This window comes from Cynocephalus volans, chromosome 2 (assembly GCF_027409185.1).
Source record: "Cynocephalus volans isolate mCynVol1 chromosome 2, mCynVol1.pri, whole genome shotgun sequence".
Classification (NCBI taxonomy): Eukaryota; Metazoa; Chordata; class Mammalia; order Dermoptera; family Cynocephalidae; genus Cynocephalus; species Cynocephalus volans.
In genome coordinates, this window is record NC_084461.1 from 166,822,007 (window position 1) to 166,849,554 (window position 27,548).

Consider the following 27,548-nt stretch of genomic DNA (forward strand, 5'->3'; position numbering starts at 1 on the left):
TCAGGTAATCAGTTACTTGTGTATCCTTCAGGAATATTCAATGGATTTCCATGCATGTGTATAACTTTTATCCCTTTTCTATTTTTTACATAAATACTGAGTACCGTCCACATTGGTTTGGCATACTGCTTTTTATTTTTTAAGTTAGAAATGTATCTTATAGATAATTTCATAACAGTATCTAGAACTGCCTCATTTTATAATACTGCATACCCACACCTAATGAATCAGAATCTGCTTTTAGCAAGATACACAATGAAATATTTTCAATATTCCTTTCAGATATTTTAAAAAATATTTCTAATAGACACTTTGTATTTTCATCACCTGAAGGGAGAGTTTAGAATTGTGGGTATTAGCCTGGAAGATAGTTCCACCACCCGCAATCATTCATTGTTAAACTTAAAATTTGGAGTGTGTTTTTTGTTGCTGATTTAAAATATGATTTATGGAACTAGTGTCAATATATCTTAAAAATATACTCTCTTGCTAGTAAAAAAATCAGTTGTATAGTGTTCTGTTGTTAGATATACCATAATTTATCTAACCAAACTTAACATTGGTTAACATTAGGTTGTTTCTAGTCTTTTGCAAGTACAAATCATGTTTTACAGATAATCTTTTTTTGTGTGAGTATCTTGGTAAGTCTATCTGTTGGATACTTTTCTAGTGATGAAAGTGATGGTTCAAAGGGTATGTGAATTTTTAATTTAGTTTTATTGCCAAAATATGCCCATAGAGATTTATCAGATTACATTGTTGCCAGTTACATACCCTAGTGCTCACTTTTTTTCTCACTGAAAAATGAAAAAATGGCATATCATTATAATTTTAATTTGACTTTTCTCTCATTATGTGTGAGATGTGGAAAATCTTTTCATGTATTTATAAATGCATTTGTATTTCCATTTCCTTCCCAATTATCTTCTGTTCCTCTTGATTTATTAATATTCCAGTACTAAACTATATTACGTTATGTAACTTTAGAGTGTGTTTAAATACACTAAAGTACTTGGCCCTGCTCATTGCTCTTCACTTCAGAATTTTCCACAATGCTCTCACTCATTTATTTTTTCATATAAAATTTGAGCTTTTAAATTTCATATAAATTTAGAATTATTAGTCTCCAATAAAATGCTTTTCATATTTTTATTGGGGTCAGGTTGAATTTACAGAATTTAAGGAGAGAATTGACCAATTTCTTTCAGTATGTCATTGAGTCTAAGAATAAGAAATGTCTTTTCCTTTATTTAAACCTTTTCCTTAATGTCTTTTTTTTTTTTTTAAAGATGACCGGTAAGGGGATCTTGACCCTTGACTTGGTGTTGTCAGCACCACGCTCACCCAGTGAGCAAACCGGCCATCCCTATATGGGATCCGAACCCGTGGCCTCTTGGTGTTATCAGCACCACACTCTCCTGAGTGAGCCACAGCCCGGCCCCTTCCTTAATGTCTTTTTGTAGCATTTTAAAACTTTTTCTTAATATAGATCTTGGATTTCTCCTGTTAAATCTATTTCTAAGTATTTTGTCTTTTTCTTATTTTTACTATAATTGGAATCTTTTCTTTTGTAATTTTTAATAGTTTTTCCAGTTGATTCTTGTGAGTTTTTCAGGTATATAACTTTGCAGATAAATTTTTTACACTTTATTTCTTTCCATGGTATAGTTGCAGTAGCTTACACATGCAGAATAGTTTAAAACAGGAGTGGTGGTAGTAAGCATCTTTGTTATATTTCTTTTATTTATTTGTTTTTAATTAAGGTTGCTAATCAGCTGACTATTAGATTTATGATGTGAGTGGACCTGCTTCTTTAACATCTCACTGTGATAATGACTTTTAGCTTGAAATTTTTGTATATTTTAATTTACACCCTGTATAACTAGCTGCTTTCTTGCTCCAAAATTTTCTAGTCATTAGTAAATTAAGATTCCTTTACCTAGCCTAACAATATGTTATTTTCTAAGGGTAAGATCTATTTGTGTGTTGTTTGTCCTAGGCAGTTAATTATATCTTGTAAGCCACTTCAAGGCTTTTGAGTAAACAATGGGTTTTATAACTTAAACCCATTAGGTGGTACATGGCAGACTCATAGAAGTCATAGACCTCCGTGACCTTAAAAGAAAACTGCAAGGTTTCCTGGAAAACAGAACAGCCAAAAATAGTTTCTCTGTACTTCAGATGTAGGCCTGATAAAGCCAAGAAATATAAACAAATCTGTCTGTTAAAATAAATATAATTACCACGCATGCACACCCCCAGAAAAACTCTGTAGAAACAAAAAGGGGCTCAGAGCCCCAGGTGACATCTTTATTTTATTTGTTTGTTTGTTTGTTTGTTTGTTTATTTGCTATTTACATATATATATATAAAAAGCTGACCAGTAAGGGTATCTTAACCCTTGACTTGGTGTTGTCAGCACCACGCTCTCCCAAGTGACCCACAGGCCGACCCTATTTTAAATTGTGTTTGATTCAAGCTATGTACATCCAATAGGAAGACACTAGTGATAAACAACTATGTGATAGTTATAACTGAGAGAAGCAAAAACAAAAGTCCGTATTGGCTATACAATTCAATGAATGTTGTTAAATGCCTATCTTGAACAAAACATCTTCAGTGCTGTGTGATGTACTAAAGATGAGTAAAACATACATCCTACCTATCAGTAACTCACTATTTAGCAAACTGTATACTCAGTATACTGTGTGTACTCTACATATGTGACTGAGTGTGTGTCGTTTTGGTGATAGACTGTGATAAAAGCAATAGTGACCTATGTAAGGTTAGGATTATAAAAGATGAATTCCAACTGGAGAACCACAGTTCCCTAGAGAAGTAAAATATGAGTGGCCTTGAAAAGTACTTTGATTGACAAATATGTCGGAGAGTTATCTTTTTTTCAGGCAGGAGTAACAGTTAAAGTATAAAGGATTTGGAGAAGTGAGATGTTCTGTTTCCCAAATAGTAGGTGTGTACAGTTTTTATGTAATTTTTGCTTTGTAGTGCTCAGTAGCAGTATGTACAAAAATGGACACATTTCTGCCCACTGACATTCCTCCTAATTCATTACTTTAGTATATCAACATTTTTCATTGTATACAGTTATAACATCTGAAAGATTTCTACGTTTGATTGGAACAATAGGTCATTATAAGTGGGGCAGGGGCAAACTTCCTAAATGTATTGGGAGGGAAAGCTGGAAAGGTAGATTGAAGCCACAGTGTGGTGAGCTTTTCTACAAGACTTACTGGTTTGGACAGTAACAGAATAAAGTGGTTTTTGTTTATTTGTTTTTCCAGAAAAAGTTTCAAGGAAGTTTAAGACTTTATAAACATGTGGAGCCTTTAAATTCAACCTTTTTGAAATCTAGGGCAAAGGAGTTAGAAGAACTATTTTATACAATTAAGAAAAACTTTTAGAGTGTGAAATCAAAAAGTATTGACTTCGTTGCAGTTACAGAATATAGTTTGAAAAGTGACATATAATCAAAACAAAAAGAATTAGAGAGGTTAGTAAATGCATCAAGGCAAATGCAAAGTCAGAATTACCTACCTAGGACAAAAGATTTTTGTAAGCATTTTACAGAGAATCTTGTAAGCAGTAACAGAATTCACAAATACATGAGAAGGCGAAAGACATACTGAAAATCAGTGGGATCAGTTGAGATCATACTATGAGAATGTCCAGATATGAAAAAGGAGATAAAAGGACAACACCAAATTCAGTGATTTCATCTTTTTTTTTTTCATTCATCTTTATTGAGAAAGAGTTGAGAGGAGGGCATCTCATTCCTCCAGAATTGATAATGCATAGAATATTCTCAGTCACATTGACAGGTCGAATATAGACACATCACTAGAAAGTATGTTGCTATCCTCAGGGTTTTAGTTTGTTTGTTTTTAGGTATAATTTTCATACAATAAAATATATATACATCTTGATGACTTTTTACCCATATATGCATCCATTACACGTGATCCAAATTAAGATACAGAACATTTCCATCTACCTTATTCCCTTCCTAGCCAATAACTTCCCTTCCTGCTAATCACTATTCTGACTTACATCATCATGTCTTAGACTTGCCTGTTTTTAAACTTTATTTAAATGAAACTGTAACATATGTCTCATTTGTGTCTGGCTTCTTCAACTCAACATAATGTTGACCTGAAGATTTTAAAGGATGAAATTGTTGAGTTATTGGCTAAAAAAAAAAAAAAAGTCACCTGTCATTAAGTGTTGTTGTAAATAGCAACTTACTCAGTAGAGGACTGGCAAACTTCTTTTGGGATTACCATCTCTATATAGAGTTTTAGACAGGTCTCTGAGCAATTCAGCCTGGTAAAACCTATTTCTGTGCTGGGCAAGCTGCTGAAATTCAGTGGGACACTGTCAGGCAAAGGCAAATGCAGTTTCTTTTCAAAAGAAATCAATTTGACTAAACTGTGAGAGCCCTTCCAACGGACTAAATTTTTAGAAAGCTTTTCTCAAAATGAAAATAAGTCTATTACAGGATCAATACGTACTATTATAAGAAGAAAATTTTTTCGAAATGTAATTTAGAGGTATAAAGAAGAAAACAAAAATCACCTATAATCTCACGACCTGGGATAATCAGTGTTTAACACTTCAGTATGTGCACTGATACCCTTCCATGTGAGTCACCCTACAACTATAAATCAGTAGGGATTAGATTCAGCTCTGAGTGACAGCCTGACCTAATGGTGGCTTTAGCAGGATATGTGTCTACATCTCTTGTGTGTAAATGAAGTGCTAAGGTACATAGTTGAGGGTTGATTGGGCAGGTCCAGGCTCTCCTGCTGGTTTGTTGCTCCAGCATCTGCAATACATGGATTTCTCTTTGTAATTCTATACTACTTCACCAGTTTAGGCCATCATATCCCCCATTCTAGCGAGCAGGAAGGAAGAAGGGACCAAGAGAGGCACGGCCTCTTCCTTTGATACTTTCTCAAAGTTGCATTCAGCACTTTGATTTATAATCTTCTTGGCCAAAATTTACTTAACGTGTCTACATAGTTGCGAGCAAGACTAGCAAATACAGTCTATTCCAGGTGACCCTAATTACAGCTGAGATTTGGATTCCAGTATAAGAGGGGAAAGGTGAATACAGATTATGAGAAACCCTGTCTCTGTCACAAATTTTCTCATTTTGAATATTTGTGTAGTTCGTTTTGAATATTTTTACAATGTAACGTTGTATGGGTTTATTCTGCTATTCAACATTTTGGTTTTCATTCTCTGCTGTACCACACAATGCTGAAGAGAGTATACTGTATACCTAGATTTTTTTGTACCCATCTAGTTGTTTCTGTAAATTCCTAAGTAGAACTAATTCAAAGACACAGACATTTAAAATTTTGATCCAGTATTACTCTTCAGAAGTACTTTCCAGAAGCATTTTTGTTTTTACTCACAAAGAGTAAATGAATTCCCATTTTCTCATACCCTCATGTTTAGTTTCTTTGTTCTTTGCCAGTGTATGGACTGAGCATTTTATCTCCATGTAGTTTTAATTTGCATTTTTATTTCTTCTGGACTTTTACTAATTCTGCATTTATATTACATCTTTGCATATGTGTTTTCACCCCTTTATATTCTTTTATAAATTATCTGTTTTTTTGCCTATTTGTTTATTGGAATCTGTCTTTTTCTTACTCATTTGTTAGAGCTCTTTATATATTAAGATGGTCAATTTTTTTGTCTTGTTTTAATAAATTCTTTCCCCATTGTATCTTTTGCTTTGTTTCAAGTAGTTTTTGCCATATAAAAGTTTTTGATATAAATAATCAGATCTATCGATATTTTCTCCCAGGTTCATGGCTTTAGGATCATGCTTTAAAAGTCCTTTCCTACTCCAAGATTATATCAAATGTTTCCCTAAAATTTTAGAATTTTTTTCCTTGTGTTCTATAACAAAGATTTTTAATTTTAATTTTAATTTTTTTTTAAATTTATTTTATTTATTGAATCAAAATTGATTATACATATTTTGGGGGTTGAACATTGAGATGTGTTGATTAAATCATTATTACTAGCGTATATATTGTTACAAATCATAATTATTCTTTATGCCCCTTGTCCAATCTCTCCCCTTCCCCATTCCCTCCCCCCTCTAATAATCCTAGATTTCTTCTCTCCTTCTGCAAGAATAATGGTTACTCTGTTAATTTGTTGCCTAGATGATCTGTCCAATGCTTAGAGATGTGATCAGGTCACCCAATATTATCATAGAGCAGATGCTTCTTCTGTCACTCTGAAATGGGTTTTGTGGAAAGAGACATCCTCTTCTTTTCTTTGTCTCTGCTGGTGACTCTTGTGTGAATGCACTCCAGTGGTTGGCAGACCATCTGCGTGGTAGTTGTGGTGTGTAGCCACTTTTGCAGCAGCGATGGTTATTGTGGTGGCTGTGGTGGGCCACCCACGTGTAGGTGCTGTTTTTGGTATGCTCTTTGGCACTGGCGTTATGCCTGGTTGTGGGGTGTGTTTGGTCCCCTTCTCCATCTCTGGTCCCTGGGCAGGTCCCAATGCACTGGCACCATGTGCCTGGTTGTGGGAGAGGGGTTTGGTCCCCTTCTCCATGTCCCAGGTCCCTGGGCGGGCCCCAAGGTGCTGGCACAGTGTGCCTGGTTGAGGGAGGGCAGTCTGGTCCCCTTCTCCATGCCCCGGGTCTCTGGGCAGACCCCAAGGCGCACTGGCGCCATGATGTGCCTGGTTATGGGAGGAGGGTCCGGTTCCCTTTTCCATGCCTCAGGTACCCAGGTGGGCCCCAAGGTGCTGGCATTTTGTGCCTGGTGTGGGAGGAGGGTCCAGTCCCTGGCTCTATACCTCAGGTTACTGGGCGGGACCTGAGGAACTGTCTTGGTGTGCCTGGTTGTGGGAGAGAGATTTGGTCCCCTTCTCCATGCCTCCGGTCCCCAAGCGGGCCCCGAGGTGCTGGCGCAGAGTGCCTGGTTGTGGGAGAGAGGTCCGGACCCCTTCTCCTTGCCTCAGGTCTCCGGGTGGGCCCCAAGGTGCTGGCATGGTGTGCCTGGTTGTGGGAGAGAGGTCTGTTCCCATTCTCCTTGCCTCGGATCCCCGGGCAGGCCCCAAGGTGCTGGCGTGGTGTGCCTGGTTGTGGGAGGGGGGGTCCAATCCCGTTCTCCGTGCCTCAGGTCCCTGGGCTGGCCCCGAGGCACTGGCACAGTTTGCCTGGAAGTGGGAGTGGGGTCCGGTCCCTGGATCCAAGCCTCCGGTTCCCAGGCAGGCCCCAAGGTGTACCTGGTCTGGTGTATCTGGACCAGAACTAATTTTTTGTCCTTTACTTCTAACACTGGGGAACTTCCTGTGGGAACCAGTACTTGAGCTGTGTGGTTGTTTAAATTGCTACTTTGCTGCCGTTTTCCTAGGGAAGACTTTTTGTGCAGCTCAGGGTTTAATGATTGATCTTATAGGTACTTCTGGCTCTTCAGAGACCCGGTGGATCTGTGTTCTGTAGAATCTCTGATCTGGGCCTGAGTTTTTTCATCAAACTGCACCCCATACAATTCTGCATTCCTGACCAGTCTCCTCTGAGTGGTCCTGCGCCGACTGGGGGGCAGATCAGCTGTCTGCTGTGTTCCACTGTTCCCTTGATGGGCCCGTCTCCCCCACTGCCCGTGCTCCAAACACTTCCCATGGGACGGGCCCTGTGCTGATCCCTTGTGATGACTCACCGGCCTCTGAATGGCTCCCTTTTTTCAGTTGTTCTGGCTCCTCACTCCTGCGTGGGTCCATGGGAAACCTATTAGTAGTCTTGCTGTCCTGGGGGCCGCCAAGGCCCTCTTCTCTCCTGCTGCCTCCAAGTAACTCCATTTGAAGGGCACAGCTGCAGCTTCTGCCGGCTCCTGCTCCACACACTCATCAGCTCCAGCCTCAAAGCAGCCGTGGCCCGAAATGCTCAGAGCAGCTTTTTCTTTCTCTCATCGTAGTTTCTCCCCACTTGATGAACTCCTTAGGTTTCTCCTCCTCTTCTCCTGAGCTCCAGCGGCCCCAGCTTGGCTGATGTTACATTTTTATAGTAATAAATTGGTTGATTTGTGGGAGAGAGTGACGCTGTGGACCGTGTATTCTGCCATCTTGATTGGATCCGTATAACAGATTTGTAAAGAAAAAGAAATTTAAATATTAAAAAAAGAGAAACAAAAAGATAAATTTTTTTTTAAAAAGATTGTGAAAGAAGTATTTTATCATGGACCAAGGCAGACTGAAAATCAAAATCTAACTGGTTTCTCTAGTAAGTATGGCTCTCATGGCTGCCTTTTCTACAGAAACAACATTAATTAGTAAAGAAGCTGCTTCTTCAGTTCTCTTCCAAGGTTTCTACCAAATGGGAGAGGCAAATGAAAGCTCTGTTGTTTACTGATCCCTGATTTGTTACTGGTGTGACTAGGAAAACATTTTTCAGTTGAAAAGCCGTTTCTAGACCTCAGAACATTGCCAATCAGCCTAGTTTTTATTACTACATAAATGCGTGGAAAGAACCCAGCCTGAATTAAGTGCTCAGTAAATGTTAGGTGTTTTAGGACTCTGCAGGGTGCACGGGATCACTGACACATGCCACCCTGGCCAGGGCTGGGCTCCTCCTGCCTGCCTGCTGCCCACCGCCCACTTGCCCGCAGCCCACTTTCCCTCAGCCCACCTTCCTGCAGCCCGCCTGCCTGCTGCCCACAGCCCACCTGCCCACTGCCTGCTTGCCTGCTGCCCACAGCCCACCTGCCCACTGCCCGCTTGCCTGCTGCCCACAGCCCACCTGCCCACTGCCCGCCTTCATGCTGCCCGCACTTCTCTCTGCATCCCACCCTACCACACCCCTCCTCCATCTCATCTGTACTCCAGCCTGCCCCTTCGGCTTTTTCGTACCCTTTCCCCAACCTCCCCCTAGTCCTTTCTAAACTCTTGGTTGGTGCCGTTTCTTTCCTTTTAAAGGTCTGCAGTACACTCTGTCAGCCTGTAGTTTTTCTGCGGCTCCTTCTCTCTCCTACCTTGATCCTCTCCCTGGCCAGTTGGAACCTTGAGGCCACAGTGCTCCTGCTCCTTCCCCACCACTTCTGCCTCTTCTGCATGTCATACCTCCTTGGCTCCTGCTTTGCCCTCTGGACCCCTCTCGGATGGATCCCTCCTGGCAGGCTCACGCTTTTATTTACCTGCAATTTGCATGTCCTTTCGGTTCTGACTACTCCACATTCTTCAGATGCGGTTTGCGTATGCAATGACTGCATATCCATGGACCTCTACATGAAGAGTCACATTGAATAATTAAAAGTCGCAAAGCCAATTGATAGCAGTGGTGACCATCTTTTTTTTTTTCCCTAAAGATGACCAGTAAGGGGATCTTAACCCTTGACTTGATGTCAGCACCATGCTCACCCAGTGAGCTAGCCAGCCATCCCTATATGGGACCCAAACCCGTGGCCTTGGTGTTATCAGCACCACACTCTCCCAAGTGAGCCACAGGCTGGCCCAGTGACCATCTTTTGACTTGCATGCTTCCATCTATACTTTATTTGGTAACATTAACTGACCACATAAATTTCAAGGAATGGAATTTTCTATTGGGGCTTACAATTCACAAATTTTGGATGTTATTTCCCTGCAACCTAACCTCACTTTAGCTCTTTTATTTATAAAATACGTAGTCTGTAGAAGGAGCACCAGGAACTCTTAGGTAGGTCTCTTGAGTTATCTGAAAAATGAGGAATTTGTTCCTTCTTCCTTTAAGTGTCTGTGATTCTGAATTAAAGGATTTTGTGTTTGAAAGGATGTTGTGGGCTAAATGATTCAGGTGAAGGCAAGAATAAGCAAATGTAACTGGATTTCTGGTTTATTCAGTAGCTTCATTTTTAGAGCTGCAATTTGAAAGAGTTAGGATATGATGCAGAAGTGAGTTAAGAAATATACAAAATAAAGGAAACTGATTAGGCCTTTGGAGTTACATCCACAAGTGGCTTTAAGTTGTGTTAATTAAACATTATCCTTAAATTGAAGAGTTAAAACTATCTTCCATTCTAAACAAAATCCACACTCTCTGTGGACCTTCAAAACTTAAAACCTTTGTTGAATTGAACAGCAGCATTACAACCATTTAAAAGCCTAATAAACAATCTGTCCATCCCACATTCATATTTTTTAAAAAGTTAGCTGTTTTTAGAATCTTCATTTAATCAAAAGAGGTTTGTATAGTGCCCAACTGCCAAAACAAAACAAAAAACAAAAGCTGTTTGTAGCTCCACTTCTTTGAAAATCTTTCCATGAACTTTTTGAAGTGCCCTGTGTGCTGTGTACTTGGTGGTTAACTTTAATGTCCAGATGAGTCTGGACCTTGAAACTTGAGTGAATGCATTTATGCATTGAACTGTGGCTTGAGAAAAAAGTGCAACGTTTCTAACATGCCTAGAATAAATTCCTAACTTACTCCTGAATTAATATTAGACTAATAAGTCTCCCCTGTTGATGCTGATCCTGTAGCCACTTACAAGTTCTACCATTTTGTTAACCATTTTTCTTCTTTCTTGCTCGTTGTCATTGCTGCGTATTTTCAACAATTTGTATAAATTTCATTGTCCTTAAAAACTCTGTTGCCAGTAGAAACCTCTACGGTAATGACTCTTTCTTCCAAAAATGAAAAGTTTTTTTAAAGTTTTTATGATTCTTTAAAAAAAAAAAATCTGGCTGGCCGGTTAGCTCAGTTGGTTGGAGTGCAGCCTTGTAACACCAAGGTCAAAGGTTCAGTTCCCTATACTAGCTGGCTGCCAAAAAAGGGGAAAAAAATAAAATAAAAATCTGGTTAATGTTTGTATCAGTCCATTTTTGTTGCTTATAACAAAATACCTGAAACTGGGTGATTTATAAAGAAAAATGAAATTTATTTCTTACACTTTCTGAGGCTAGGAAGTCCAAAGTCCATCTGGTGGTAGCAACAGTGACCCACAGGTCTCACATTGCAAGATGGTGGAAGCAGAGCAGAGAGAGAGACAGACTCTCCTCTTTTTTTTTTGACCGGTAAGGGGATCATAACCCCTGGCTTGGTGTCATCCACACCATGCTCAGCCAGTGAGTGCACCGGCCATCCCTATATAGGATCCAAACCCGTGGCCTTGGCGCTACCAGCGCTGCATTCTCCCGAGTGAGCCACGGGGCGGCCCAGACTGTCCTCTTTTAAAGCCCTCAGAATCGTGCCCCTGACCACCATTTTCAGTCCATTCACTATTGCATGATCCTACAATCCAATCATCTCTTCAAGGCTCCACCTTTCAACTACCATAGTAGGATTTCCCACTCTCTCAACATTCACAGTGGGGGCTAAGTTTCTTTTTTTTTTTTTTTTTTTTGTCTTTTTCGTGACCGGCACTCAGCCAGTGAGTGCACCGGCTATTCCTGTATAGGATCCGAACCTGCGGCGGGAGCGTCGCTGCGCTCCAGAGCTGCACTCTCCCGAGTGCGCCACGGGCTCGGCCCGGGGCTAAGTTTCTAATACATAAAACTTGGGAGACACAATTCAAGCTTCAGTGAGTTTTGGGGGGACATAATTCAGTCCACTACAATGTTTAAAAGAAGGAGGAGAACTCAAGATACAGAAGTAGCTAAAGTAAAAAGTGAATGTTCCATTGTGGTCAACCACCCTCTCTCCTTCAGTAACCACTTTGACCAGTTTGGTATATATGCTTACAGACTTTTTTTTTTTAACATACACACACACATATATATTTACATAAATAGGGTTACATACACAGCTCTGTGAACTTTTTTTTATTAGCTATGATTACTTTTAACATTTACTAAGTGCTGGTGCCAGATAGCCAACAATGTTGGTCCCAAGCCATCCCTTACCTATCTTCCTTCTTTCACCCTTAACTGTTTACTATCAACATTTCCACCCTTCCTGAGCTTCTGATGGGGAGATTTTGCTTTTTATAACCTCCCTCTGCTTCTTTACTCATTTTCATGGGAAGCCAAGGTGGACAACAGGATAAGCGCAAGGGAGCAACCCTTAGTGTCAGTTACTCAGCTGTATGATATCTAGCCACTCTCCAACCAGAAAGTGACTTCTCTGTGTTCACCAGCATGCTGCAGATTTTCTGATCAAGTGGAAAACTGTCCTTCTTTCTTAACCAGCTGTGAAGTCAGTTTGACAGTGAGTATGATTGGCATATTTAACAGCTCTCTTGCAAGATACAAAATGGAAGAAAGTGAAAGATTACCAAATAAAATTGAAATATAGAAGTCTCTGAATGTTGGAGGGCCTGGTCCAGTATTCTTAGCAGGAGTAATAGTTCCTAGTTAGGCGAATTTGGCCCAGTGGAAGCCAGTAAATAACTCAGTATACAGTGTGCATAAGGCAGGGATTTTCAATAGAGTGTGTCTTCCTCTTTCCCTGCCACACTAAGAACCTTATATGTCCTATTAGGGCATGGAGCGTTTGTCTCCTGATGAGCCACAGTTGCTAATAGTAGTCAGTGTTTATACTCAGGTGTGTTTGGGGGCAGAGAAAAGTTCACAAGCTCTGGGAGAAGTAGATTCCTCATATATTCCAAAAAAAGTATTTGGGCTATATAATCTTCACATTCCTTCCAGCTTATATATTGTATAATTTCTTACAGTTCCAGAAAGTCAATTGTAAAAGAACACAGTTGCACAGACATGTCTTGATGACAGGTTATATAAAAGACTGAGGAGTGTTTTGGTTGACACAGTGAAAGTGGAATTATGAGAAACAACTTTTTTTTTTAAATTTTAAACACCTCTAATTGAAAGCTATTCAAAGGACATCAAGTCAAAATAACCAAACTGACCCAGGAAAGAAGGGACTGGGCCTGGGGAGCCAAGGCAAGTAAGAGGAAGGGCCCAATAGGGGTGTGCTGGCCCCTAGTTGGGGAGCTTGGTTTTAAGGCCAGGGATTGGGAAGCAGCTGCTGGGAACCCACCTGGAGGAACGACGTTTTTGTGTTAAAAGAGAGCTTTGAAATAATCAAATTAAATCTCATCATTTGTCAGATGAAGAAATTTGAGGCCCAAAGAATTTAGAGATTCATTCAGGCTAATACCAACTTAAAGGCCAAGTTAGAACTAATACTTTGCCTAGGCCAAATGATATGTTTGATGCTGTGGTACACACCCCAGCAATAAAAATAGCCTCTGGTTAATTTAAGCTAAAAATAAATTTCCACTCCGGAAGACAGTTTAGTAGCTAAAATAAAGTTAAGTATGTATTTACTGTATAACCCAGCAATTCCACTCCTAAGTATTTACCCAAGGGAAATGAAATTATATGCCCCTTCAAAAACCTGTATGTGAGTGTTTACAGCAGCTTTATTCATAATTGTCAAAAACTGGAAACAGGGCCGACCCCGTGGCGGCACTCCGGAGAGTGAGGCGCTGGGAGCGCAGCAGCGCTTCCGCCACGGGTTCGGATCCTATATAGGGGTAGCCGGTGCACTCACTGGCTGAGTGCGGTGCGGCTGGTCGCAAAAAAGAAGACAAAAAAAAAAACTGGAAACAACCCAGATGGCCATCACCTTGTGAATGGATAGCAAATTGTGGTACATCCATACAGTGTACTGCCTCTAAGAAGTAAAAAGCAATGAGTTCCTGATACACGCAGCAGCAAGGGTGGATCTCAGAAGTATTTTGCCTTCGAGCTCTCTGATTGCTCTACATCTTGGCAGCACTTGTTAGTCTTTTCTTTTTTTTTTTTAAAGATGACCAGTAAGGGTATATTAACCCCTGACTTGGTGTTATCAGCACCACACTCTCCCAAGTGAGCCATGGGCTGGCCCTACTTGTTAGTATTTTTAATTTTAACCTTTCTGCTAAGAGTGTAGTGATATCTTACTGTGGTTCCAATTTGCATTTCTCTAAGGATTATCCTTGAATGTCTTTTGCCATCCACATATCTTCTTTAGTGAGTGCCTATTCAAATATTTTGCTTACTTGATTGCGTAGTTAGTGAGTTATAAGAGTTCTTTTTCGGGCCGGCCCGTGGCTCACTCGGGAGAGTGTGGTGCTGATAACACCAAGGCCCCGGGTTCGGATCCCATATAGGGATGGCCGGTTAGCTCATTGGGTGAGCGTGGTGCTGACAACACCAGGTCAAGGGTTAAGATCCCCTTCCCGGTCATCTTTTTTAAAAAAAAAAAAAAAAAAAAAAGTTATTTTTCTATTTTCTGTATTCAAGTGGTTTATCATATGTGTTTTACAAATACAAGGGTACTTCAAAAAGTTCATGGAAAGATTCATATTATATTTTAATTCTGTTTGTTTTTGTTTTTGTTTTGGTGGTTGGCTGGTACAGGGATCCATGGTGTTACCAACACTATGTTCTAACCAAGTGAGCTAACTGGCCAGCCCTAATTCCATTTCTCCATGAAGTTTTTGAAGCACCCTCATACCTTCTTCCAGTCTGTGGGTTATCTTTTATTAAGAGTGCCTTTTGAAGAGCAAAAGTTGTAAATTTTGATTAAGTCTAATTTATTAAGCTTTTCTTTTATGATTCTTGCTTTTTGTGTCTAACAAATCTTTGGCTGACCCAAGTCACAAAGGTTTTCCTCTGTTTTTCTAGAACTTTCCTGCCCAATACAGTATCCACTAGCCATTTGTGGCTCTTAAGTACTTAAAATGTACTAATATGACAAAGGAACTGGATTTTAAATTGTATTTAACTTTAATTAATTACAAGTTAAATTTAAAAGCTGATACTTCATTCATTTATGGAGAAAATTTTAAGTATATTTGGAAGAACTTGGATATGCGGATCTACTTTTTCAACTGTAAATTTTATGGAATCTAAATACAGATTATATTTCACATGAAAATTTTGCATCTGAATTGAAATGCACTGTAAGTATAAAGTTCACATCAGATTTTGAAGAGTTAGTACGGAAAAGTAATGTGAAGTGTCTCATTAATATGTTTATATTGATTATGTATTAAATGATACTATAGATATATTGGGTTTGAGTTCAAAGGCCCCTTTAACTCCAGTATCTTATGATTTTTTTATGGAAGCTATAAGTCTGAGCATAAGCAAAACTATTTTTTTAAAAAAACGTTTAAGGATTTTTTGGTTTTATCATTCGGAAGTACCACGTTTTAAAAATGTTAAAATATTCTAGCGTACAACTTCTCAAGGATATGGAAATGACTGTTTCAGGAGGCTTAATTTGCTAGTTGAATATTCTCTCTTATCTGGCTATTCCAAGTTCTCTACCATGAGAGTGTTCTAGCAGGGGTTACATAGCGTACAACAGGGAAACAATATTGAGGGAAAAGTTAGAATAGATGACTAGTAAAAAGTATGGTCAATTTTATTTTTAAGATTCTTGGATTTTTTTCCTAACCGTCCTCTCCAATTTAAATCTGTTGTTCTTCACATAGCACACTGTTATCATTTTTCTTATTCCTTGTATGTTAGTGTAACAATTTAAAAGAAAGCATTTAAAATTTGTGTCTGAGTACAAATTCAGTCTATTAGCTGTGTTTTTTTTAGAATTGAAGTCTAGCCACTCTGGCTTGTTTGAAAATACTATAAGGTATAAAATTTACAGAATGAGGGGTAAAAATGAAAAATCGAGGCAAAATACCAGTGGACAAAAGAGAGACTTCAAAGATAAAGTCAGACTATTATAGGACATTGAATTGTTGTTATAAAACAAGAATAACTTAAAGGTGAAAGAAATTACCATTAATGAATTGTGCTAGGACACTTAGGAGAACGGACTCTTGGTTTTGTCCCAGTTGTGGATAAAAGATCAATTTAGGATTTAAGAAAACAGTATTTTCAGAGATCACATAATAGCCATTCTGAAGAAGTATGTCAATATCAAAAGAAAAGCAGCAACAAGATGGGCAGAATGTGGATGGTTGTTAAACCCGAGTAGTAAATACATGGAAGTTCAAAGTTCTAATTTTGCTTACTCTGTATATGTTTGAAATTTTTCATAATAAAGTTTTTTAATGAAAGTAACAAAGTATACTTAGTTTTTATTTAATGCATTAAGTATAGCTGATAAAATTTTTATCCATAAAATACAAATAATGCTTATGTATGTTAGTCATACATAACTTTCAAAACCAGATTCCACTCATTTAATGGAAAAAAGGGACCAACAGGCACACAAACAAATATACATAGTTGTGAGAAATGCCCTCACCCATCCAAGGCAAAAGGATGGACACAGAGACATGAGGTACAGTGAAGTGAGAGTTTAATCATGGCCTTGCAAGGTTCAGGTTTCTGACGGGCAGGCACACAGAAAAGGGCTGTAGCGAGCAATTTATTCCCTAGTGCACAAGTCCCTGCCCCAGCCTCCTCAATGGTCAGGGTGCACAATCTTCCCAGATGACGTCAAAGATTACCCCGATTTATTACCCCCTTGTAAGAAATTTATTTGTCTGAGGGCTCAGGACAAGCCCATGAAAAAGGCCCCTGAAACCCTGTGAAAGGAGAAACATTAGGAAATGAAGAGAACAATAAAGGGCTAGTAACTCATTACCATCTCAAGGAAACTTTATCTATTCAGCGACCCCCCCCGGAATGGGCTGGACCAGTCAGACAACTTTTGGGCTGGGCCTGAATTATTTCTGAAAATGAATCACTTAGATTATTTTCTTACAGTAGTAAATTGTCACGCAGAAAAATCTACGGCTTTTTATTAAGTAGAAATAAAGTTAACATGAAAGCATAACTGTGTTTGTTAGGGTAGAAAAAAAATAAAAATTGTAAAACCTTATGTTAACTAGACTCTTCATATGTGTACTCTTTAGTGCATCTGTCTTCCTGGAGGTCAAACTAGCAATGGGCAATATTTATAAAATGGTTCATTGACTTTACCTAGTGTTAAGAGATACACAAATATCTAAGATATTAGTGAATGCCACTATAGAGTATAAATTACTCCCCCCAAACTCTTCAGCCCATTAATGATTTTTTAACTATAGCAATTAAAAATAAACACATACTATGTGCCATTCATTTAGTCCTCACAACTCTGAGGGTAGCTTCTATTACTACATCTTACAGATGAGAAAACTGAGTCTTTGCAAAGGTAACTTTCCCCAAATCCTGCATTAATAACAACTGTGCCCAAGATTTGAGCCCAGGCAGTCTTAACTCCAAACCCCCCGCTTTATGTAATTTCATCAAACTGCCTCCCAAAACTAAAGGGGTTTATCAAATAGTTGACTTGCCAGGTTAGTGCTTCTAGATAGCTACTACTATACTTCTAATTACCCCAGATAGCACCTGCTAAAGTTATAACTGCATTCTGGTACCGATTCTAGGTGGTTTTGTGGTTTTTGACTATAATGCTGGTGGGTATGAGCAGTGAAACATCTTCTGAAATATTACCAATGACATTGTACATAGGTACATCCTTTTTTGGAAAGCATTTTGGCAGCAGATTTCAAGAGCCATAAAATGCTCATATTTTTTGAACTAGTTAATGCCACTTCTGGGAATTCTCTAAAAAAATACTCCAGTATGGAAAAAACCTTAAGCACTAAAGTAATCACCACAGCCATGTTTATAATATTGCGATGGGAAGCAACCCTAAATGTTCAGTAGTAAGGGAATGACTAAACAAACGATGTTGTATTTGCTTAGACAGCCAGCAAAAACGAAGCGTGAAGCAACATAAGCAGATGTGGTCATTGTGAATTTTAAAGTAGCACACAGCAGTATGAACACTAAAATTATAGCTTTTACAAATATGTGACAAAGACGGAATAAAAAATGATAATCAGTTTGGTGTAATTGAGGGTAATATTTTTATTTTTGCTATTTTTCAAGCTTTTTCTAATAGATACTTATTTCTAATTTTAAAATTGAAATTACATGATTACGTACAGTTTTGTGCATTAGTTTCATGACCCTCTCTTGATGACAAGCTGCTTGGTGATGGGAGGCAGCATGCTAGAGATGCACAGAGAGCATCACTGGAGGCAGGCAGATGTGGGTGCTTTATACGTGCCTCCTTTTACTGGTTGTGTGAACCTCAGCCAGTCACCGTGTCTCTCAGCGCACTCGGTTGACCCACAGTGAGCAGTGCAGTTTGGGAAGCGTGAGTGGGATCTTTGAAGTCAGGAGACTTCACTGTGTGTCTTTGGCTCTTCTCAGACAACCTTCTCAAACTGGGGGAAGCTCAAGTTCCTCATACATACAAATAAGGCCAGTGAAATCCGGTTCTGGCTCCTTTAGCAGGTGCTCTGGAGGTGTTTCTTCCATTTGGTGATAGCCCTTATAAAGTGCTGCTCGCCTTCCTTTGTCCTTGATGACAGCAGCAGATTTGATGCCTTTCAGCTGACTTCTTTTGCTGAGATCTTTTGAGCAGCAGCTTTTATATGTTGATCTTCTGCCTTCTGCTGTATCTTATTATCCACAATTTAGAGTTCAGAGTGAAAAGAAGAAAGATTTCGTCATTCAGTGTGGCTGACTAAATTTTCAGTTTTGTTTTAATCATATTTTTGTTTTCTGATTATAAAAATAACAGTACATGCGCATTGCTGAACGTTTGAAAAACAGCGAAAGCTAAAACAAGAAAATTGCACCATAATCTTCCCATCCAGAAACAACTATTTCATTTTATTTCCTTCCGGGTTTTTCTAAATATCTTATTTTTTTATTTTTGAAAGGAAAAATATAAGAGCGCTCTTATGGGAAATTTGCTATGTTTGGACAAGTTTAACGTGATGTTTTGTGTTAATTTTGAGGTAGGTTATCTTTAACAGATAATTCTTAGATAAGGATGAAGACCAAGCTAGAAATAGGGAACCAGGTGGAAGATGGGGATAGGGATATTTCTATCTTAATTAGTAGGAAAAAAATGTCTGTAATTCTGATACGTATCAAGGAAGAAATTTACCAAAATTATGCATTCTGGACTTTTTCAGGACAATTGCAGTTTTAAATAATTTCTACTGTTTTCATCATAAGTACCCTTGTGATTTTTCTAGCCATGAGTTATGAATTTTGGTTTGGTAAAATATAATTATCATCCATAAACCTAGAATAAAGAAGAATCTTACAAAATACCCATAATTTCTTGGCTCGTGGCCTTATCATTTTTAGAATATGCAGTTTAAAAAAATCCTCAGTTCCTGTAATGTCCTCTGGAGAAAAATTAAAAGTTTATTCAGTGCACAGACCGAACCAATAAAGCAACAAATACCCTAAAGACTGAGCCTAAGCAAGTGTGGCCGCAGGAGCCAGGCACTGAGGGACCATGGCTCTTCTTGTGCTGTCCTCATGTTTAAATCAGAAGGAAAGAGTGGACGTGTCAAAGGACTAAGAACGTTGGCCCCTCCGTTTTCTGGACTTCGCTGTTCAAGGGAGTCTTCTACAGAGTGACTTTACAAGTGGGGGAAAGGCCTTTGAAGCCTCTTTCACTTCTTTTCTGTGAGCAGCAGAATTATTAAAGGTGTCAGGGTTCTTCCCGTGCAGATAATTTTCAGGGTGGCATATTTGTCACCCTGAAATGTTTCAGGTCATTGTGCGGTAGTTCCCTCTCATCCGTGGAAGATAACCTTCCAAGACCCCCAGGGGACAACTGCAGCTGCAGATAGTGCCAAACCCTACGTATGCTGTTCTTTCCTGTGTATACATACCTATGATAAAGTTTACTGTATAACTTGGGCACAGGAAGAGATTAACAACAATACCTAATAGTGAAATAGAACAATTATAACAATATACTATAATAAAAATTATGTGACCGAGCCATTACTAAGTAAGATGGAGGTTACTTGAACACAGCACTGTGGTACTGCGACAGTTGATCTGATAACCAAGACAGCCACTCAGTGACTGTAAGTGACTAATGGGCGGGCAGTGTGCACAGTGTGGGTATGCTGTACAAAGGGATGATTCATGTCACGCTACTCAGAATGGGGCCCAATTTAAAACTTAATAATTGTTTGTTTATGGAATTTTCCAATTAACATTTTCAGACTGCAGTTGACCATAGGTAACTGAATCTGGATAAGGGGTGACTACTGTATTTTCTTGCCCTCCTTTCGATACACCCTTGTGGATTGTAGCCCTTTGACTTCTTTTTTTTTATTATTCCTCAATTAAAAACTTGTATTTTTCTTGGGTAAACACCTAAACATGAACTTGCTGGGTTCTGTAGTAAATGTATGTTTAATTCTATTAAACCAAACGTTTTCCACAGTGATTGTAATATTTTACATTTCCACAAGCAATGTATGAGAGTTCCACTTGCTCGGTAGCCCTTTGACTTCTGGGCTCTGCTGACACAAGCAAGAGACCCCTGATTGGTTGGGAGTAGGTGTTTCACACTGCTGCTTAGTGTCAGCACATCAGGGAAGTCCCTTGTCCTTTTGAGTCATTTCTTCTGACTAGAGGGAGCCCTATAAACCTTTACTAGTGTTTGTTAGTTCACCATTTCCTCTTTGAGGAAGTTCACTTGACTTATTTACAGGAGGAGAAAACCCAAACCTATAGCACTGTTCAAAGGTCGACCTTAGAATTTCATGGACTTCAACAGCGTTAGACAGTACTTATGTGCAGATGGGGTAGTGGGAATTTGGAAGTGTCATGTGAGAGTAGAGCAGGTAACTATAGCCTTGAAACCTTCTATTTTGAATAACGGCACCCTCTAGAGCTGCACTTGTCTGAGATGTAACTTGGTACCCTACAAAGTCGGTTATGATCTGAGACTTTTGAGTATTTTGAACTGCCAGGGGAAGTAGTACTCAATCAGTAAACAGAAGGAAGCCACTTATAAAATTAGCTGAACTTACACAGTGTTCTTAGGAGAGAAGAAAACCGGTCTTACTTAGTTCACTTTACTTTTTAGGCTTTATCTGGTATTGATTATTGATAAAAAATGATTTAATTTTTTTCAGTATTGCCTGTCCGGGCACCCAACCTTACCTTGCAATGTGCTCAAATTCAAATCAACGACCATTATGTTGGACTGCGGACTGGACATGACTTCCACCCTCAATTTCCTTCCTTTGCCACTTGTTCAAAGGTATGTGCTGATGCATCCCAAGACAAATGAGCTTCAGTTTGCTGGAAAATGGTACCCTTTAATAAAAAGATTGTCAGTACCTTGTATATTGCCATAAGTTTGCTTTGTTCCTTTAAAAATGTTCTTTATCAAAATAATTTTCTTTGGTTGGGTTGGTGGAAAGTGTTCTATTGACTTATCGATTGACTTCTTTATTATAACTTCTTCTGAGCTTCTGTAAAATGTTCTTGCAACTGCTTAGTGCAACTGAGGTCATATATATTTTATCTTTCTTACTAATTCAATAAGAGCTGATAAATGGTCAAATGATGAGCCCAAGAATTTAATTTGAGTCATTTAAATGCCTTTGCAGGGACTTGACATCATAGAGTCTGGCATTTCTTTGTGATGGGTATCTGTGCATTATTTTCATACTTGTCAATGTTAGATACCATAGAATTGTATATGGAGCCTAAGTCCATGTCTTATATCAAAGAGATTGCCTCAGACCTACAATCAGCACTGTTTGTATTTAACAGACCTCATCTTAGAAAACTGGTTTCCCAGCTTGCTGCTATTTAGAAGTGGCAGTTTATAAGAAAATTAGCTAACTTTCAGAAGCAAATATACTCACAGTAGCAAAAAGTGGAGACAGGATAAAGAGGAGATAGGAAAAAAGAGGAGATGGGAAAGCTATCTAAAGCAGACTTAAGAGCTCAAAAGCATAGCAAGCTGGGTAAACCTTCTAATTTATCTCAGTCACTCCTGAAGATGTCACTGAGTGCAATGATTACTCAATGATAATCCTGCGAGCCATCTAGAAAAAATTATAGTCAACCACTGATTTTTCTGAGATAAGGGATATAATAAGGTCATGTAGGGCTAAGGTCAGAGATAAATTCAGATTACATTCTATGCAAAGCTGATGGGATTCAGTTATAATTACACCCAGCACTTAGAAATACATTTACCAGGGCCGGCCTGTGGTTCGCTTGGGAGAGTGTGGTACTGATAACACCAAGGCCACAGGTTCAGATACCTATATAGGGATGGCCAGTTAGCTCACTTGGGAGAGCGTGGTGCTGACAACACCGAGTCAAGGGTTAAGATCCCCTTACCAGTCATCTTTAAAAAAGAAAAAGAAAAAGAAATACATTTACCATCCACAGATATTATCCAGAAAAGGTGGGGAAATATTTACATGACTGACTGGTTATTTCTTATTAAAATAGCCCAATATTGTCTGTTTCCCCCCAAAAAGTAAAATGTTCATTCACTTGGTATTTATTAAGAATCTGCACCATGCTGGACCAGAGGATACAGACATGAACGAGACAACTTACTTTTCCTCACAGAACTTATATAATCCATCAGGAGAGGAACACATTGCACAGTTGAATATTTAATTATACTTACGTTGAGAAAATAACTATATACCTGTGATAATCATTAAAAAAAAACAATGCAAGGTACTGTGAGGGTCTCCTAAAAGGGGCCTACTCTGTCATAAACATCCTAGGTGATCAAAACCAGAATTGGGCAGATGATCCCACCTGCCTGTTTTTCCCTTCCTCCTCCTGTTCTCACAGTCCTAGCTCAGCACTGAAATCCACTTCCACCCTCTCTTGCCCTGCCCATCTTTTACTCTCAGAGGGAGGTTAAACTAGTGGGATGGTTGGCAATTCATATACATCGTTACAAAAATTACAAAATCTACTTTGGAGATTCATGTAACTGGCCATCATGTATTGAGATTCTTCACTGGTCAGTGCTTGGCCATCATAGCCTCCATCAAGGGAATTTAATAAATATTCAAGGTTTCAAGAAATAACCATCCCAACAATAACTTACTAAAGTGTATCTTGAGTTAGTAATTCTCTTCTGAGTTCCAGATTCATGTGTCCAAAATGCCTGCTCAGTTTCTCTCTTTGGATGTGCCTTTGAACTCTCCTCAAATCTCAACATGCCCCAAACTGAATTCATGTTCAGACTTGGTCCAGAAAAGAACATACCCTCCCAGATCTGGTTTTTTCCCCAGGTTTCCTACTCAGTGAATGGCATGCTAGAAAACTGGGAGTTAACTTAGATATACCCATCTTACTCATTCCCCCATATCCAGTCCTTCATTAAGCCTTGTCATTTTTGCCTTTTAGATAGTTCTAGAATCCAGGCTCTTCTCTTCAGTGCTGCTGTGGTCATTATCATCTTCTGTAGGTATCACTGCTAAAGCCTTCTAACCAACTCTTAACTTGGTGTTGTCAGCACCACGCTCTCCGAAGTGAGCTAACCAGCCAACCCTATATAGGGATCCAAAACCATGACCTTGGTGTTATCAGCACCACACTCTCCTAAGTGAGCCGTGGGCCAGCCCCAGTTTCTTCAACTCTGATCTTGCTCCTGTCTAAATCCAGATCTTTTTGTGTCACTTTTTATTTTGAAATCCTACAGATTTATAGAAAAGCTATTACCCTTACCAGTTGTTGGCATTTTACCACATTGTGTTATTATTTTCTCTTTATATGTCTGCATATAATTTTTTTCTGACCCATTAGAGTAAGATGCAGACATGATGCTCCTTAACTCCGAAATACTTGAGTGCATATTTCCTAAGAGCAAGGACATTCTCTTACACAAACAAGTAAAATGATCAAAACCAGGAAACTTACACTGACACTATACCAGTCTCTAATCTGTATATCTTATTCATATTTCTCCAAGATCCACTCAGATCACACATTGTATTTATTTGTCATCCCTTTAGTCTCCTTCAGTCTGGAAGAGTTTCTCAGTCTCTGTTTTTTATGACCTTGACATTTTTAGGAGTATGGGCCAGTTGTTTTCTACAATGTCTTTCATTTTGGGTTTGTCTGGTGTTTGCTCATGATTAGGTTAGGGTTATTGTTTTTGGTAAAAATACAGCACCAGTGATGGTATGTATTACTAGAAGGTACATGATTCCATTTTTCTCAAAATTGTCTCTCACTTGTTTAAAACTTTTGCATGGTTTTTCTTTGCTCTTAGGATAAACCCCAAACTCATCCAGATATGTTATGCATTATATTTACCCCTTTACTGTCTTCTTTATGCTTACCTTTTGCTCTGTTTTCTTTCAACGTTTCAAAGAAATGTTCTGATCTCCTGCCTTAGAGCAGTCACACACTGTTCTTTCAGCCTATGAGGCTCTTCTCCCCTTCCCCTGTCCCACCTTCCCTTCTCCTACGTAGGCATTCATCTTTCACATCATTTACGATGACAGTTTCCATGTGGGAGGGTCATAGAAATGGCATTCTGGTGTAAGATGTCCATGCCAGACTGGTGAGAATGGCTGGAGGACACCACTGGGCCCGGTAGCTGTCTTCTTTCTCTGGTCCCTCTAGATCCTGCCTCTTGGTTGAGTTTCACCTGGACTCTGCTACTGTCTAGAGCTCAGCTCAGTTATCCCAGGGAAGTCTTTTGATGCTGCCTAGACAGACTGGTCCCTTGTTAGGGAACTTTTATGGTACTTTGTACTACTTTAATGCTTCATCTTTTTTTTTTTTTTTTTTTTTTTTTTTGGTGGCTGGCCAGTAAGGGGATCTGATCCCTTGACCTTAGTGTTAAGTGCCTCATCGTTTTTAACAGCTTGTTCTCTTTTTATTTGGGTGATTACCTAATTTGTCTGCCTTCCCTACCTTCTCAGAAGAGCGGGTATGTCTTGCTCACAGTCTTAACCACCAACACCAAGCCAAGTGACACAAATAAACATTCCTAAACGAGTAAAGATGAACACCTCGTCCTCTGACAGTACTACACTAAATGATGAGGCTCTTTCCTATTTTCTTCTTCTGGAAAGACCTCTTCCATCTTCACCTCCTAACTCCTGTTCCCTGCTCTGCCACCTCACTGCAAATTGTCAAAAGCGCCCTTTCTGTGGGAACCCTATTGTGCCTTCTGCTTTTACCCTATTATGGCTCTTATTTCGTTCTATTGTGAATGCTGTTTATTGTCTCCCTGTACTGGATTGCGAACTCCCAAAACGCAAAGACTGTTTCTTTACTGTCATCCTAGCACTTTGCTCAGAGTAATAAGCTTTTGCATTTATTTTTCGAATGAATGTAATCATGCCTCTTTTATTATTATTTCTTGATGATAAACCTAATACATTTCAGAGTAGAAAATTGTAAAAATGAAAAGTATAAAGAAAAAATAAATTGGAGATTATGTTCAATCTACCTTTCCATAGTTTTCAGGCAATAGAATATTTTATAATGCCTTAGAGTATTTATTTATTTGCTTATGGGAATAATTTATGTATTTTTCCAAAATAAATAATCACTAAAAAAATAGATCTTGTATACATGCTTTTTTTTTAACTAAAAAATTTACAAGTGGTATCCTTTTTTTCCTAAGAAATGGTTGTAAAATAGTGGATGCAAGATGGGTTCATATATAATCATAATTTTTGTAATATTCTTCACCTCCCATATTTTATTAAATAGATTTTAGCTTAAAGTTTCCTAACTCTTGGGCCGGCCCGTGGCTCACTCGGGAGAGTGCGGTGCTGATAACACCAAGGCCCCGGGTTCGGATCCCATGTACGGATGGCCGGTTCGCTCACTGGCTGAGCGTGGTGCTGACAACACCAAGCCAAGGGGAGAGATCCCCTTACCAGTCATCTTTTAAAAAAAAAAAAAAAAAAAGCTTCCTAACTCTTTATGGTTTATTCATTAACTCATTGGAATGCAATAACCAAATATTTTCATCTCTATGGTCAATATCTCTTTGCCATTTGGTGACATATTTTTGTGGCCCTTCATCTTTGGCAGTGTCATTATTACGTCTTTGACAATATTGTTCCTACATTGCCATGCGTTGTTAAGCATTCAGTCCCATCTACTAGAATTTCTCAAATCCAGAATGAATATGAGGGTTTAATAGAAGTCTTCAGTGTTATAGAGAGTGTTTGTCAAGAGTTGAAAACACAGTACTTAAAAATTTTGCTTTTTAAAAAATGATAAGCAGCGTACTATTTCTAATCATTTGTTGAGGAAAACTGACTGCATCAGTGTTCTGATTTGTGTGTGTGCCTGGTGGGGAACAGACAGAGTATGAGTCCTTTGACCCAATCAATTCTCTTCGTAAACAGAAGTGGATATTTACAACTTTGTTTTAGAGAGTGAGCATGCATGAAATGAGAACAGGGTCCACATTGTCTTGTCATTACACTTTTATTGGAATGCTTGTTTTTTAAATCTGATCTGATAATATATTTTTCAGGAAGTAAGATGTCTACAAGTAAAGATATGTATGTGTCTATGAAATGAGAATTAAAACATCTAATGGTAATAGGATATTTTCTGAGAGGTTACAGCAGAGAACTCCTGGATTTAAAAAAAAAAAAAAAGTTTATCAGTTATAATTCATATAAACCAGATTTGTTTCACCCAGTAATGATTTTTGTTCTCAAGTCCGAAATCTAAAATTCTCACTTTTTGATTAAAACAGATAATGAATCTAGCTAAAGGGTATATGGGAGTTTGTTGCACTTAGATTCTTGCAACTTTTCTATAAGTTTGCAATTAATGTCAAAATTAAAAGTTACCCCCCAAATTCTCACTTTTTTCCTGAAATTAGATGCATATAGATTTTATTTAAGTTTTTAACCTTTCCTAGAAGATTGCCAGATATTCACTTATATAAGTTTTTATTTGACTTTCATACCTGTCACCTAATGACAAAGTCGGGATCTGATAAAAACCGTTTGAGGAAAGAGTGAAGAACTGTACTGAGATTTGGTTTCTGTTTACAGAGTCCTTTAAGTGTCATTACTTTGCCCTTCATTTTTACTTCACAGACTTTAATTTGGTGATGGAGTGTGGAAACTCTTTGCCATCGTCTTGTCCTCTTGATGTGCTTGCTTTATGCATTGTCTTGGTCATTTTTCCTTTGTAATAACGTATTGTTTTGGGGGTTTGTTTTGTGGCAGCTGGCTGGTAAAGGTATCTGAACCCTTGACCTTGGTGTTGTAATACCATGCCCTAACCAACTGAGCTAACTGGCCGGTCCTGAATTCTGACAGTTTTAAATGTAATGTGCATGTGAAGTTAACCTCACCTTCTAGAAACTATTCACTTAGATATGGTGTCATTTTGGAACACTTGAGAAAACTAGCTTTATTCCCCAGAATTGGAAACTCATGCCACTGGCAACAGGTGACTAACCTATTTGTAAGCAGTGAGTCCAGAGTGTGGATTTAATTAGAGTTCAGGTATTCACATTGGCGGTGAATTAGACTGGCAGGTGTGAGCCTCTGGTAGGAAGTGTTCTCATCAGAGCCCCTAGCCTCTCTGTGAGTGTTTTCTCATCTACAGTGGGATGGTACCCATCTGCCCTCCCTCATGATTGCTGTGAAACGCAAGATCAAATCAGGGCAGTGACTGGAAGACTGTTAAATAAATGCTCTAGTGTTTCATCCTTCTTTTTTCTTTATTATTCTGCATAGCATGCTTTTAATTTTCCCAGTAAAGTGCTAAACTATCTGACCTTTTGATATTCCATTGCC

General features: G+C 38.8%; 1 protein-coding gene across 1 annotated transcript in view; it reads left to right on the forward strand.

Annotated features, from left to right (window-relative positions):
• The window catches only part of INTS9 (integrator complex subunit 9), a 105,482-nt gene that overhangs the window by 9,861 nt on the left and 68,073 nt on the right, over positions 1 to 27,548 (forward strand). The window contains exon 2 of the mRNA XM_063085569.1: positions 20,901 to 21,028. Coding sequence (XP_062941639.1) covers positions 20,901 to 21,028 — 128 coding nt within the window. The remainder of the gene's footprint in view (positions 1 to 20,900; positions 21,029 to 27,548) is intronic.